Source organism: Ammodytes marinus (assembly GCF_949987685.1).
Source record: "Ammodytes marinus genome assembly, chromosome: 6".
NCBI classification, from domain to species: Eukaryota; Metazoa; Chordata; class Actinopteri; order Uranoscopiformes; family Ammodytidae; genus Ammodytes; species Ammodytes marinus.
This window is the reverse complement of record NC_137235.1, coordinates 12559598-12573854: the sequence shown is the minus strand read 5'-3', so window position 1 is coordinate 12573854 and position 14257 is coordinate 12559598. Positions and strand designations below refer to the sequence as shown.

General features: G+C 38.1%; 2 protein-coding genes across 2 annotated transcripts; one reads left to right on the top strand and one right to left on the bottom strand.

Annotated features, from left to right (window-relative positions):
- Window positions 1-906: 906 nt before the first annotated feature.
- Window positions 907-6184, bottom strand: sparcl1 (SPARC-like 1; the record flags this gene model as incomplete). Its single annotated transcript, XM_080029934.1, has 11 exons — window positions 907-935; window positions 1091-1239; window positions 1731-1879; window positions 2077-2213; window positions 2318-2438; window positions 2542-2663; window positions 3013-3121; window positions 3718-4332; window positions 4453-4863; window positions 4960-5025; window positions 6131-6184. 11 exons carry the CDS (start codon window positions 6182-6184, stop codon window positions 907-909), a joined length of 1962 nt encoding a protein of 653 aa, XP_079886060.1.
- A 6405-nt stretch (window positions 6185-12589) lies between these two features.
- LOC307252296 (uncharacterized protein) lies at window positions 12590-14257 on the top strand (the record flags this gene model as incomplete). The annotated part of the gene is made up of 7 exons (XM_080029933.1): window positions 12590-12607; window positions 12714-12767; window positions 12877-12903; window positions 13019-13072; window positions 13338-13379; window positions 13507-13560; window positions 13671-14257. The coding sequence occupies 7 exons, from the start codon at window positions 12590-12592 to the stop codon at window positions 14202-14204; spliced, it is 783 nt and encodes a 260-aa protein (XP_079886059.1). The 3' UTR covers window positions 14205-14257.

Sequence of the window (14257 nt, the reverse complement as noted above, 5' to 3'; positions counted from 1 at the left end):
ACAACTGGTCACTGTTATCATCATGACCATGCTACTGGCTATTTTTAGTTTTGTTACCTGACAGAGCAGCCATTATTTAGGATTATGTGGCAAACCTAAACCAGGTATCAGTGACTTGCATTCTCAAAATCATTGTTGCATTGTCTTATTTTTACATCATGGCATCAGGATAACTCACAAACAAATAAAAAACAATATTTAAGCAGGAACCGATCCTTGTGGGGTTGACAGAAATCCACCAAAATTATGCAATTACTTTATTTTAGGACTGTAAAGAAACTGTATAATCAGTATTAACAACAGGGAGCACAGAGGTCATAATATTGTGAAGTCCATTGCTGTCCACAAAGCTTTAATAAGAGATACAATGAAACAAACAAAGACCAACATTTACAGCATTTTCAAGCAAAGTAATAAGCAAAGTAATTGTTTTACATTTCCTACGAGGTCTGAAATCATCTATCTAACCTTTATTTAAAGAGTAATTGTGCCCTAAATCACTCTAACATACAAACTTTTGAAGCCTGGTACTATATACAACACCATTTCCTCTCATGAGCTGATGTAAACTTTTCCCCAACTTGGAATGCATTAGAAAACAGTTACTGGATAAACACAGCTTAATAAAATCCTTCTTATATTCTACTATGAACCCTTCTATCAGCTTAGTCTAAATTACAAACAAAGAAAAAAGATCAAAATGTCCAAGCTTTAGCCTGACACAAAATAACAGCAAATGACAACCCAACACTTGCCCTCTATAGCAGGAGGTAACATGCGTATCTTTCATCTGTATGTGTTCCTTATATTGCAGAGGTTCATGAAGGCTTCTGTCTCAAGCTGAGCTGTTGCAGCAGCTTCAGCAAGCTTGTGTAGTAGATGAAGTAAAATAAAAAATGTAAAAGCTCAGAATAACTGGTTGACATCCATATCCTCTGTGGAGATAGAAATAGAAATAGATAGGAGGCATTAATAGTAAGAAAAATACAGTTCGGGTTAAAAAATCCACATTAAATTAAATGATCCACATTATCATTTTGGTATTTGGTCAAAATAATCACATTGAAAAATAACTTGCTGTTGCTCTTACCATTCTTGATACCAAAACAGGATGTCCACTCTTTAAGGGACACCTGCTTGTCCTTGTCTGCATCACACTCTCGGAAGAAGCGGGAGGTGCAGTGCTCCATTGGCACCAGAGGGACTCGAAGTGGGGCAAGCTCTGAGTGGGACAAGACTCTGTACAGGACGGATGAACATCACATTTTAATTCATATACAGTACAGCATGTTTTCATTATAAATAGACTCATGAATTAATTTTTATGATATACATGCTGCCAGTACAAGCTGGGGCTTTGATACATATTCAACATTATAAACCGGTGTGATGCCAACAATATGATGGAGTTTTTTTTTCCAGGATCACAGCATTTAAAAAACAGTGATAAATTCACTTTCTGTGCACAGATAAGGATTCAGCATGACTTTGAGGAAAATTATGGATATTTAACATTTTGACATGTAATTTGTTTAAAAAAACAAGATAAGTAAAAAAACATTTGCAATCAGTGACTTTACTCTATAGCATAGAGTAGTAAGTAATGGCATCCAAACCCATACTGTAGTGAAACCCTGGCCTGCAGCATGAATTCTAAGAGCACTGTTGATTGTAATCTTAATGTTGGGGATGATAAAAGTATAATATAAGCACAGAAGAATAACATTTACCTGTCAGAAGGGTGTTGGTCCAGTTGAGCAAACTGCCAGTGCACTGGGTAGATGTACATGTTGTAGTTCTTCTCAAAGTCCTGCGCGAGCAGCTCGACTGAGTGATCACCAGCATGAAGACGCCTCTCACTCTCAAAGATTTTCTTCACCTACAGATCACAACATACCAATTGGATTGATAACCTAAAACCTGGACTGTTAACAACATACATTTTGTGTTCCTTTTGTTTAGACTGATTGGCTAATACATTGGTCACAAAAAAACTCACATTCCTAATAATCAACATGTACAAAGTAGTTGTATTTTTGAAGTTAGGATGTTGTGCATTTGAGCAGGGCTTATTACTCTAAAACGCTGTTTAGGAGTGAGGAAGCCAGGAGACATCGAGTCATGTTCATAGAGCTGCAGAAGCACATTTTTCAGCCAATCCCTCATTCGTAGAGGAAACTGGATCAACTCAGTGTCCACACATGAAGGGATCACTGAAAAAGAAACAGTGAGAAAGACCAGGATCAAATAAATGTTTGTTTGAACCATACTTGTGTTGTTGTTTTTGTTGTTGTTGTTTTTAACACTGTACTCGCACATTTGCATTGCCCAGTGTAGTCCATATGAAGTCTGTGTCCTTTCTTAGTGCCCTCTAGGTTGCATTTAGTAGCAAAGAGTTCACATGAGGTGTCATACGTTTTGTTATCTGTTCCACAAACCTACAGAAATTGAACAACAGCAAACAGTGCATCAATCAAATGCAACTCAACAGCTATTAACAAGACATTCTTGTTTAGCTTTCAGCAGATCATTTATACTTACATGATCAAACTCATTCACACTGGGAGAACATTCTGAGGGCTCTTGACACACACAACCTGGCTTATTGTCCGCATCAAGTTTACATGTCTTGCCACGCTTGCAGGGATAGTTGTCACATGGATCTAGGAGAATAAAACAAGCACTATAGAACTTAAACTTATACTTAAAACCAAGGAATGAAAGTCATTTTCAGGTCTGGTTTTGGTTTTATTTCATGTGCAATAACTGGAGACCAAAGGGCTGTAACAACTAGACACCATCCCCCTACATTCCTCTGCCATTTGAGTTGGCACAGTGATTAACTTCAACTTGATCTCTATCATTCACTGCTTAAGCCCACAGAGCTGTGTTTTGGTAGGGCCCGTCAAGCACAGTGACACTATTCATGCGGAAGTTTTAACAAAATGATCCAGTCAGCAGATTCCCCTGTGAGGCTGTTTGGATAGTGCATTAGTCAGTGATGTGACCAACCCGCAGGGACATCTGGGTGATGTACGTCTCGTCCAAGAGAGGGCCTGGAACCGGGATAGAGATCCACTGTGGCTCTTATCTGCACTGGATTCATTCCTACTAAAGGGCCCTGGAAAAGTACACAGGAAAAATTAAAACACATTGTCTTGTTTTACTTATGCATGGCCACATCAGATTGCAGCTTCACAGCAAAAGTTAATGTCATGTTTCTCGACTTAAAACTTGCAATAACAGATGTTTTGGCCACTTGGGGGCAGTGAAAACATGCTATTTTACATGGAAATAGTATAACCTTGTCCTTTAGTTGATATGGCAAATGGGTTAGCAACAGATGCCTAGTTACACATACAAGAGGAGCAACATTGTAGTTTTGCTCCTGGCCAATATTCCCACCTGCGCCTTTTTTAGCTCTGTTTTTGGTCTCCACCACTTCCTGAGAACATTGGATCTGCTTCTTGAGTTGCTAAATATTCACTTGTCAATCTTTTAAGAGTTTTTTCAATCTGAAAACAATTATATGAGGGTGAAGCAACATTTAAGTTGTAGGCAGTAAAACCAAAAACGGGAACTGAAAGACACTAAAATACTCCACAAAGGTGAACCATGAGCTACCTGTTTTCGGGCAAATAGTCATGTGATACATTGTTAAGTTACAGATATTGTGTGTAGGATGTAAAGTAAATATACAGTTTATGTACACATTACCCATTTCCCTGCCCTTCTTCTCTTTCCCTTGTTGACTGTGTTGTCGATGCTGCCGCCCTCGGACTCCTGAGGACCCTGCTGGCTCTGTTCCGGTCCAGACTGTGTTTCCTCACTCTGCGGGGAGTGCTTCCTTGCCCTCTGGTTCTTCCTCTGCTTCCTTGTCTTTCCCTTGGTGTTACTCCCGCTGTCATTCTTTCCTTTCTCTTCCTCCTTTCCAGCCATTAGGGACCCTGGTCCAAACTCTGCACTGCTCTTTGGTTCTTGAGGATCCACATTTGCTGGGGGTTCTTTCTTATCGACACTTGTGTCTTTAGATTTGGCCTGTGAATCTTTGTCCTGTTCCGACCCTTTGTCACTGTCCACTGGCTCAGTGTTCTGTACGTCATGTTCATAATCATCTGCAATTGTGGGCAGTTCTTCCTCGCTGCTGGTTTCTTTTTCTTTAACATCTATTTTTGAAGGTGGCTGGGTGTCGTCAGTGTGGGGTTTCATTTTAGCTGATAGAACCTGTAGAGGTTGTAACATGCCACTATCAGCAGCATAGTCAAGATCAACTGGTATCTCGGCCTCTGTGCTACCATCTATTTCCTCCAGCATTGGCTCTAGGTCCTTTTCCTTTGGAGACATCTTTTTCACCTGCTCCTCTTCTTCTTCTTCTTCTTCTTCTTCTTCTTCTTCTTCTTCTTCTTCTTCTTGATCTTCTTCTTCTTTCTCCAGCATTTGCTCCTCTTCCACACTCTCCTCTACTTCTTCTCCCTCATCTGCCACCTCTGTAGAGTCTTCCTCCATTTCTAGTTTGTCGTACGACTCTGTTTCCTCAGCTTCACTCTTCTCCATGGCCTCGTCAGACTCAACATTGCTTACGTCTGTCTCCACTCGGTCTTCTTCCTCCTCCAGCACTCTTTCTTCTGCTTCCTGCTCTTCCTCTGCTTCTTTCTTCAGGAGGTCAACCAGTTCCTCCTCACTCAACAGGACTGCAGTGCTTTTGTCACTCCTTTCAGTCACCTCAAGCTCTCCCTCTCCCTTGTTAGCATTAGCGTTGTCTTCAGAGCTCAATTCTTCATCTTCCTGCTCCTGGCTGTCAGCCTCAAACGTGACCAGAGTGGGTAAGATCTGCGGCTTGTTGGCCTCCTCTGTGATCATGTCCTAATTTGAGAGAAAGGAAATAGATTTTTTCTCCAACGTGTTATCATCTTAAGTTTAAAATACAATAGGCTGAGAGAGTCCTGCTTCTCGTCATACCTTTTCTTTGGATGTATGTGAAGTCTTATGCAATCCATGATGTTTTCCATGAGGTTTACCTTTTACCTATGATATATAAGGGGGATAATTAACAATGAACATCCATTCAGGTAATGCCAAAACTGCATACATCTATCTATCTATCTATCTATCTATCTATCTATCTATCTATCTATCTATCTATCTATCTATCTATCTATCTATCTATCTATCTATCTATCTATCTATCTATCTATCTATCTATCTATCTATCTATCTATCTATCTATCTATCTATATCTATCTATATCTATCTATCTATCTATCTATCTATCTATCTATCTATCTATCTATCTATCTATCTATCTATCTATCTATCTATCTATCTATCTATCTATCTATCTATCTATCTATCTATCTATCTATCTATCTATCTATCTATCTATCTATCTATCATTTTACACTGGCTTCCAGTCACTCAAAGAATTGATTTCAAAATACTGATGTTGGTTTATAAAGCACTAAATGGTTTAGGGCCAAAATACATTACTGATATGCTGATAAGTTATGAACCGTCCAGAGCCCTTAGGTCGTCTGGGACAGGTCTACTTACAGTCCCTAGAGTTAGGACTAAACGAGGAGAAGCAGCTTTTAGTTTTTATGCACCAACAATCTGGAACAAACTCCCAGAGAACTTGAGGTGTGCTGCAACTCTCAGTTCTTTTAAATCGAGTCTGAAGACTTTTTTGTTTCCATTTTAACCTGCAATTTTCATTCTATTTGCTTCTTTTATTAAATCCAGTTTTCATGTTTTTATTTTTTATTTTTATTTTTATTTGCTTCTTTTAATCGCTTTTAAAGGTTTTATAATGTGTTTTATGTATTCTAATCTTGCCCCTGTAAAGCACTTTGAGTGGCCTTGTGTCTGAATTGTGCTATATAAATAAACTTGCCTTGCCTTGCCTTGCCTTGCCTATCTATATCTATCTATCTATCTATCTATCTATCTATCTATCTATCTATCTATCTATCTATCTATCTATCTATCTATCTATCTATCTATCTATCTATCTATCTATCTATCTATATATACAGTATATATATATATATCTATCTATATATCTATCTATTTTTTGGATGTTCTGTCAATATAACGTTTATTCGAACTGAAAAATATATGAATATCTACTCACAGACAAGGCAAATGTTGCTGCCAGTAAGCAAAGGAATGCTAAGCAGGCCCTCATACCTGAAACATTGAAGTGAAAAGTTTAAACATCAAATTCCAAAACAAAGACTGATATCGTGGTGATAACGGAAACCCGATTAACTTATTTATCAAAAGGATACAACTCATTCTAAAAACAATCAATACATTATAATCTGAGAACAGAGACATAGGCCTATACTTGGCAAAAAAAAAGAAGAGTGCTTCTGTCTGCTGCCAACACTTTCATGACCAGCAGAGCTGCAGGATTGGCCTCCGCTGTTGCCAAGGTTACAGGCCTCTGAGATGTGCCGCTCTCTAAAAAGTCACATTCAGAGCTAAAGTAAACATCAGAAGCTACCAGACTGGAAAAAGTTGACAAAGTCCACAAACTTTTTGTTCCTCTGGACGGAAACAAAACAGACACTACTGGGCCTGTCCAGTGGAACAATAGCTTGCTGGTTCAGTCCAGTAAACCTTAAATAGGTGGAGACAGCCGGGGGGGGGGGTAATGAAATTTCACTAAATTCACCTCAATAAATCACACCATTTAATTTGATCTTCCCAATATTGAGACAATGTTACAAAGGACACTTATAAACATTTCATATTTGATGAAACACCCATTTTACACAATAGTAGATATTGTATCGTTCACACATTTCATTTGAATTATTTGACCTCTTTGAAATTTTAGAATAAAGTTTATTTGGATATATACAACAGACTATGTACAGCCTTTAGTAAGCAACATTTAAACATCTATTATTGACAGTATATTGGTAATCATAGTATAGCCAGTATACTAATAGTGACTATCTCCTGATATGTACAAAAATAATTAAGGCATTAAAATCGAACATTGAGCATTCAAGTTGCAACAATAGTCTCTAGGCAATCTGAAAAGGAGCTACAGCATAAGTAGGTCCAAACCAGTAGTCGATGAATAAACCAAAAACATTCAATTGCCAACTATTGTTAAAAAGATGTCACATACATCTCTTCTTGATCATTTACAAATTACCTTGCGAATAAATGGTAAAGTCTGAATAGTTAGGATTTTACCTGAGGATGGCTGTTGCAAGAAATATGAGAAATCCCACACAAATACCAGTTCGTGCCTGTTTTGGACCTGTGAAGATGTCCTTTTTGTATTCGAGGCAGCACACACTGTCCACACATTCTGGCATGCAGCACAAACACACACACGCACGCTCGCGCACACACATACTTTTTTTCTTTTCTGGGTCCATGGTGTTAACGCCTTTTCTGACTTTGGACGGTCTTTAGGCTACAGAGATAAAAAGATAGATCATGCACTGAACTTCAGTTGGGTGCTTTGCCTCAATTACAGTTTTTCTCAGTCGCTTTGGTGCTTTTCTCACATCACTATTAACATTTGCACAGCAGTTAGTGCATTTCTCAAAACAATTAGTGCAAACTGCAAAACCTAGTAGATAACCTGCAAAAGTATGTCACTTGCTCAAAATGGATAGTCTATTCCTCAAAAGCAAGTATTCATGTCAATGAAACTGCCAGTGTCATCAAAATGAGAAGTCTTGACACCATCGTTTGTGAACAAGATAGTCAAATGGCTTTGTCATCTTTTCATTATGACAGTTTATTCTCTCAGTGTTTTCCAATGCAAAAAAAGGTCAGTGAAAAATGCTCAAGACAGCACTATACACTACTTGTACAGCCATTTGAAAACTACAGTAAAGTTACACATTGCTGTAGTTAGGGGAGTAAGTGAGTACAAGACACTGAATACGTATGTTTCACATTTTTACTGTATATGCTCTATGCAATTCTACAGCATTGTGCAAAAGAAAAATACACTTCAGTCACTTATTTAGAACAAACATAAATAAACACCCTTTTCGTAGAGCTGTGCACAAATGTGAACAATGTAACAGGACATATTGTAACTGAACATTATATGCTTAAATCATTCTGGCACATCCAGACGTTCCTGTCTGTCTGGCCACATATTTTCATCTACATCACAACAGATATTATCCCTTGCAATGCAGCGAGGAAAGTCATTGGTTACAACTAATACTTCACACACCTCCTCTTGAGTGAAAGCTGAAGTCCATCTGAGAGCAATTGTTCAATTTAGGAGAAATTTCCAGGAAAAAATTATAAAGAAAGGTATAAAATTTGCTTGACAGAATTTGATAACTAGTTCAACAATTTTGTATGTAATGACTCAAGCAATGAAATGAAGACTATTAGTTTTATTGGGAACGACTATTCAGCATCCATAAGTATAGTTCATTTTGACTGACATGACATAAGCAAATGACAATGTTATAAGAATTGTATGAAAGCAACTGATACATGTCCAAAAGCATTTGCAATTTGTTCAGAGGAAGGAGAAATTGCTACTATGATGTGCTCAAATGACTACATGTTGTGGAGGTTGAACTAATAGTTATGAGAATTTTCATTCTGATCTGAGAAAAGCACCAAAGCAACAGAGAAAAACTGTAATATCCAATTTCCCTATTTCCCCCAAAACAAAATAAATGTACTCTTCAGAGGACAAGAGTCACCTAATGCTTTGATCTTATGTAGTTACATTTTATACACTTATTTTATCATGTTATTTCTGTTTTTTGACAAACTCATGCTGAAAGAGAGAAAGAGAATTGCAACAAGTGTGAACAAATAAACAAACAAAAAACTATTTCAAGTATGGAAATATCAAGCTTTATTGCTGTCTACCTTCTCTTTGAACAAGTGCATTATGTGTAGGGCGTTTATGACCCAACCATAAACACCTTGTCGAACTTGTCAGGACATACTGCATATTTTAGGACAGAAATCATGCATTATTTTAACCACTAGATGTCGCTCTGATACAAGCCTGTGTTCAATGCCACTAATGGTAGGTGTTAATATCTTCGGTGGGAAACATGATGAGTAGGCTAATTAACACTTGAATGATAGGCCTACATACAGCTGGTAATTATATCTAGCTGTGTAACAATCTGTAGGCCTAATAATACATCAGAATGTATTTTGTAGGCTATGTAAATCTGCAAAGTAATATTAGCGTGCGCTGTCAGTGTAAAGTACAATATTTTCCTCAGAAGTGGAGTAGAAATATAAAGTAGCATAAAAGAGAAATAGTAAGTAAATTAGGCCTACCTTTAAAATTATACTTAAGTGCAGAAGGCTACTTCAGTTAATGTGCTTAGCCTGCAGCTGAGACACTAGGCCTATCTTGAAGTGCCAGTGTTCCACAGGTCTCTGTTCCTCCTTGATTAACAAATTGTCATCAAACGCAATGGAGCAAAAAAAATAAAAAATCTGCATCACACTGGCCTTTGAGGATCCGTCCTTGGGAATAAAGAACATTGATTATATGGCCCGTTTCAATCATTGATCCAGCACGCATTTCAATTTAGATAAACGATTGGGTAGATGAACTTGCATCGAAGAAAATATGTCATTTTTCTGAGGGCTGTAAATAGGCCAATATGTGTGGCTAAATAACATCATATTGATGATTGATTGCGTCAAGTGTCTATAAGGATGAATGCTTAGGCTACATTAGGCTATCTGGTTTCTAACTTTTGCCTTAAATTAGGCCTACAATTTAGCTAACAAACGTTAGCTGCTACCGTTGCTACTGTATTCATTTCTAATGGTGGCTTGGTATTTCATTACCAATGTAAAGTGTCATAAATAGTTAACAGTAGTGCTGTGTCATGATTCCTAAAGGAAAAACAAAACATGTGATGTGTTTTGAATGTGTAGAACATTTTAAACAATCCATGAGAATAAATATTGTGGCTCAATAGGCCTACAGAATGCCTGGGAGCCTTACTGTATAGGCTATTATATTCCATTATATTTGTATCACCAGGAATCTGAATGTTGTCTTTCCCTTTACTGAAATAAAGACATTTCCACCATAAATTGATGCAGAAAATACGGAATGCAGGAAATGAAGTGCTTACGCTCCAAATGTCCCACCTATAATTTGTCCCCCCAAATGTTGAAACGAAACCTAGGTTATGCCACTGTATGTAGCCTACGCAAGAGAGATATAAACTATGTCTGGCCCTTAGTGCGATTCTCATTTCCTAGAGTGGCCCTTTGTGAAAATTAGTTTGACATGCCTGACCTACATGCATCAGCTGCATGGCTGATAGGGACAATACATCATAAAAACTGAAGTAACCTCAAGGCAGACATTGCTGACTGTCGGTATGTGTGGCAACCCGAGCATCAATCTTCCCCTCCTCACTCCTACCTCTTTCCTAAAGCAGGACCTTACAACAAGTGGTAGCTGTGGTTCTGGCAGACAACTCCAGACTGAACATCGAGTCTATAATTATATGTGTTTTTTTGCAAGGTTGAAATCCAAAGGGAGGTTAAACAAGGCATTCTGTATTCTTATTTTAGGGCCGGACCATACATGGATATCCAGGAAGCAATTATGAGCCTCAGGGAGGAAATATAAAAGTCTTTAATTAGGCTTTCTACTGTACATGCCCCATTTCCAAGAACAAGCGCAATTGCCAAGGACGTCATGCAACACAGAGGTAAACAGGTTACAAAACATGCTTATGGTTCTTTAAATATAGCAAATCATTATCGTATTTATCCTTAATTGTGTGTATGAGTCAGGTTAAGTTTTCACACAAGTAAGCCTTATTAGTAGTTAATTAAAGTTAATTTTAAGTTGAAGTCAATTTTCTCCATTTGTTTTTGTTTTTTGGATACGTGTTCTTAATCTACCCCTTGAGCAAGGCAACTTCTCTCATCTGCCTGTTGTAATTAATTATAACACAATAAAACTCCAAATATTGGAAGGATAGATAGTGAAGAAAACACCCATTTCACCGGAAACAAGCCTGACCCCATCTGGCCCTCCTCTCCAATGTGGGTGGGTGAGTTTGTTTTTTCTACAGGCCACAAACCCTATGGTTAAGTATGCTAAAGTATATTTCACTGAGGACGTGAGAGGGGGTGGAGGATATTTAGTGACTGAATAAAACAACTGTGTGTGTGTGTGTGTGTGTGTGTGTGTGTGTGTGTGTGTGTGTGTGTGTGTGTGTGTGCGTGTGCGTGTGTGTGTGCGTGTGCGTGTGCGTGTGAGTTTGTGCAATAATTTTTGTTTTTGAGCTTGCTTTCCGGATGAAAAAAAATACACCTTGGCTTGCCGACAGTCGGAGACAGCCGGAAGGAAGTGATGCAATCATTTAATTTAAGATGACTTATATACAGTCGTTCTTCAGCATATCCACACGCTACACTTTCACTGCCTTAACTGCCACCTCAGGATAGACTTTGGGATCTCCTGTTTGCTGCAACATACACTGAACAAGGACCACAGACAACATTTCTGACACTAGCTCTGAATCTATCGGACAAAAAAAGGTAATTGATCTTATTTTGACTATGCATTTTGTTCTTTTGTCTTTTGTTATACTTTTTCGTGACAAGCAGAGTTTATTGATGTGCAATCTTAGACAGCAAGTGTGGGTAAAAAAATGCCATTTTTTGTAATTTGAGAGTATATGGTACATTTTCAAACCAGTGCACCTCAAATTACACTTGAGGGTGAAAGTATTTTAAATTTAATTCATTTTAAAAGTATACTGTACTCTCTGTTGCAGGATGAAGGTTTTTATAACAATTTGCCTTGGTGCTATGATTGGAGCTGTTTTTGCCAACCCAGTAAGTATATGAAAAACAGCATGTAAAACTCTTGTTAAATGTAGACGTCGTGCAGTTTTTTATGCTTAATTTTAGAGATACATAATGTCAAATTTACTGGAAAGCTGAGCCTCCGACCTACTCGGAACCAGGTTTTATGTTTACTTAAATTTAATAAATAGAATACTGTAATTGACTTTTAGTGTAAACAACCATCTTCTGCAGTGTTTCTCTTTGTGATACATTTTTGCATGTGATATATATATGATATAAGAATATCACTTGTAAGTTAATCACCTATATTTGAAAAAAAACAGGAAGGCTCAGTATAGGTTAATATCACTAAATATGGATCCGTGTTGATTCGGTGAACATCAAGAAACCACCATAATATTACAATCTAAATTATTCTAGTTTTTTCCTTGTCATAATACTGACCTGTGATTTCTCTCTGACAGATTTCCTACAGCGGCGTCTCTGTATCAAGTGAGCTTGACTCAAACACAGTGAGTGCTACCTGAAATTAGACTATATCACATTTGACGTTTAGTTTTCACAGTGCAGGAATTCACTGCTGTTTACACATAAATCATTTGACTACGGTCAGATTGCGCTCTTTTGTCACAGACAACAGAAAACCCAAACAGTTTAAAGGTGTGGTTGCTCCTACATTATCTAAACCTTAAAACAATTCCCAATTGTTTACTGTACTGTATTTCTACATATATATATACAGTCTGTGGTCTACACACATTTATGCAGCATTATCATGTCTGCCTTGGCAATGGTTGACACGAATGGATCTTAAATGAATGTGATAATTGTTGGTGTTGAACTTCCACTGTGTAATTAAATATACTGTGGTTTGTGCTTGCATTGTTTTTCTCTTCCAGACTGAAAGCGTGTCTGTTTCACAATCATCTGAAAATGACACATCAGAGCTGCAGGTAATGTATCCATTTATCCAGTTAAGACTAAATAAATATTTTCTGATGCAGATGGATTTCTGATTGCTGATTTTCACGTTATCCGTCTGTACTGTTGTTTCTGTTGCAGAGCTCTGAAGAAAATTCCTCCAGTCAAGTTAGTCATTTTTGATTTGTCAATGTTCTGCATCACCCAAGAAGAATCATTTTCATCATTTTCAACTAATGACGTGCTTTGTGTCTGATATCAAATGTATATGTTTTCTTTTCAGAGTCAGAGTTCAGAGTCTGAGTCTGAGTCATTAGAATCCACATCGGAGGACAAGGTGAGATCTATCACCACTCTTTCTTTGACTTTTATTGTTATCATTAAAATTACATTAAGCATGCTCAAAAGTATATTATTTAAGAGCGGTGGATATTATAGCGCATACTGTAATAGTCAAAAATAGTTGCAATGACATATAATTCTTGAATTAGAAATAAAGGAAATAATGAAAACATTTGTGTTCTTAGAGCAGAGGAGCCAAGTAAATACTGTATGTGAACTAAAATGCTTACAACTTTCTTCCTTATGTTTCTTTTTCACAGACTTCAGAGGAGGGTAACAGTCTATCAAATGAGGATGATGAGGTAAGGCCAGTTAAATCAAATAGCTCGTCAAACCTTGTTATTTTTGCCATCTGTTGAACTATACAGGTATGGCACAGCATTCCACCAGTCTCTATTTGGCTCATATTATTCCCCGTATTTCCCACAGACTATGGCTGAAACCAGCGATAACAGCATGGGCAGTGAGGAGAACGTTCGAAAGGTGAGCTAATCTTTTTTTTGCACACTTAACATAAATTGTATATCCTTCTGCTGTTTCCGAGACGAAAGTTGATTAACAACAACACGCACTGCTTTTTCTATCTGCATCAGAATTGGTTTCAAGTGTTTTCAAGTGTTATCAAAGACCTGAGCGCAGAGGACAACAGCAGTGCAGAGGTCAAGGATCAATCGGATCACCTGACTGAGAAACAGCCCATTCATACCTCCAGCACCGGCACCACTATCAGACGGAGGATCAACACCGCTAAGGGTCACATAAACCTGCCACTGGTGAAGAATCCCACAGACAGTAGTGACACTGCCAGCGACAGCGCAGACACAAGCAACTCTGCTGCTCCAGTTGCAACGCCTGTCACCAGTGACAGCAGTGAGAGCTCCAGCAGCGAAAGCAACGAGACCAGCAACAGTAGTGACAGCAGTGAGGTCAGCAAGAGCTCGGAGGAGAGTAATGCCAGTGACAGCACAGAGCTGGAACAGATCAAAACCCAGGACTGTGTGAATGGGACCCAGAGCTGTGAAAGCGAAGAGTATTTCTTCCAGGATATAGGAGACGATGCTCATTACTCAGTAGACAATCTGATGGTGCCGGATGAGGATGAGAGGGAGTTAAGTCTAAGAAGATGATGACATGCAGTGCACTTGTGCAGCTCTTTCCCCCCTCACACACTATGAACAAG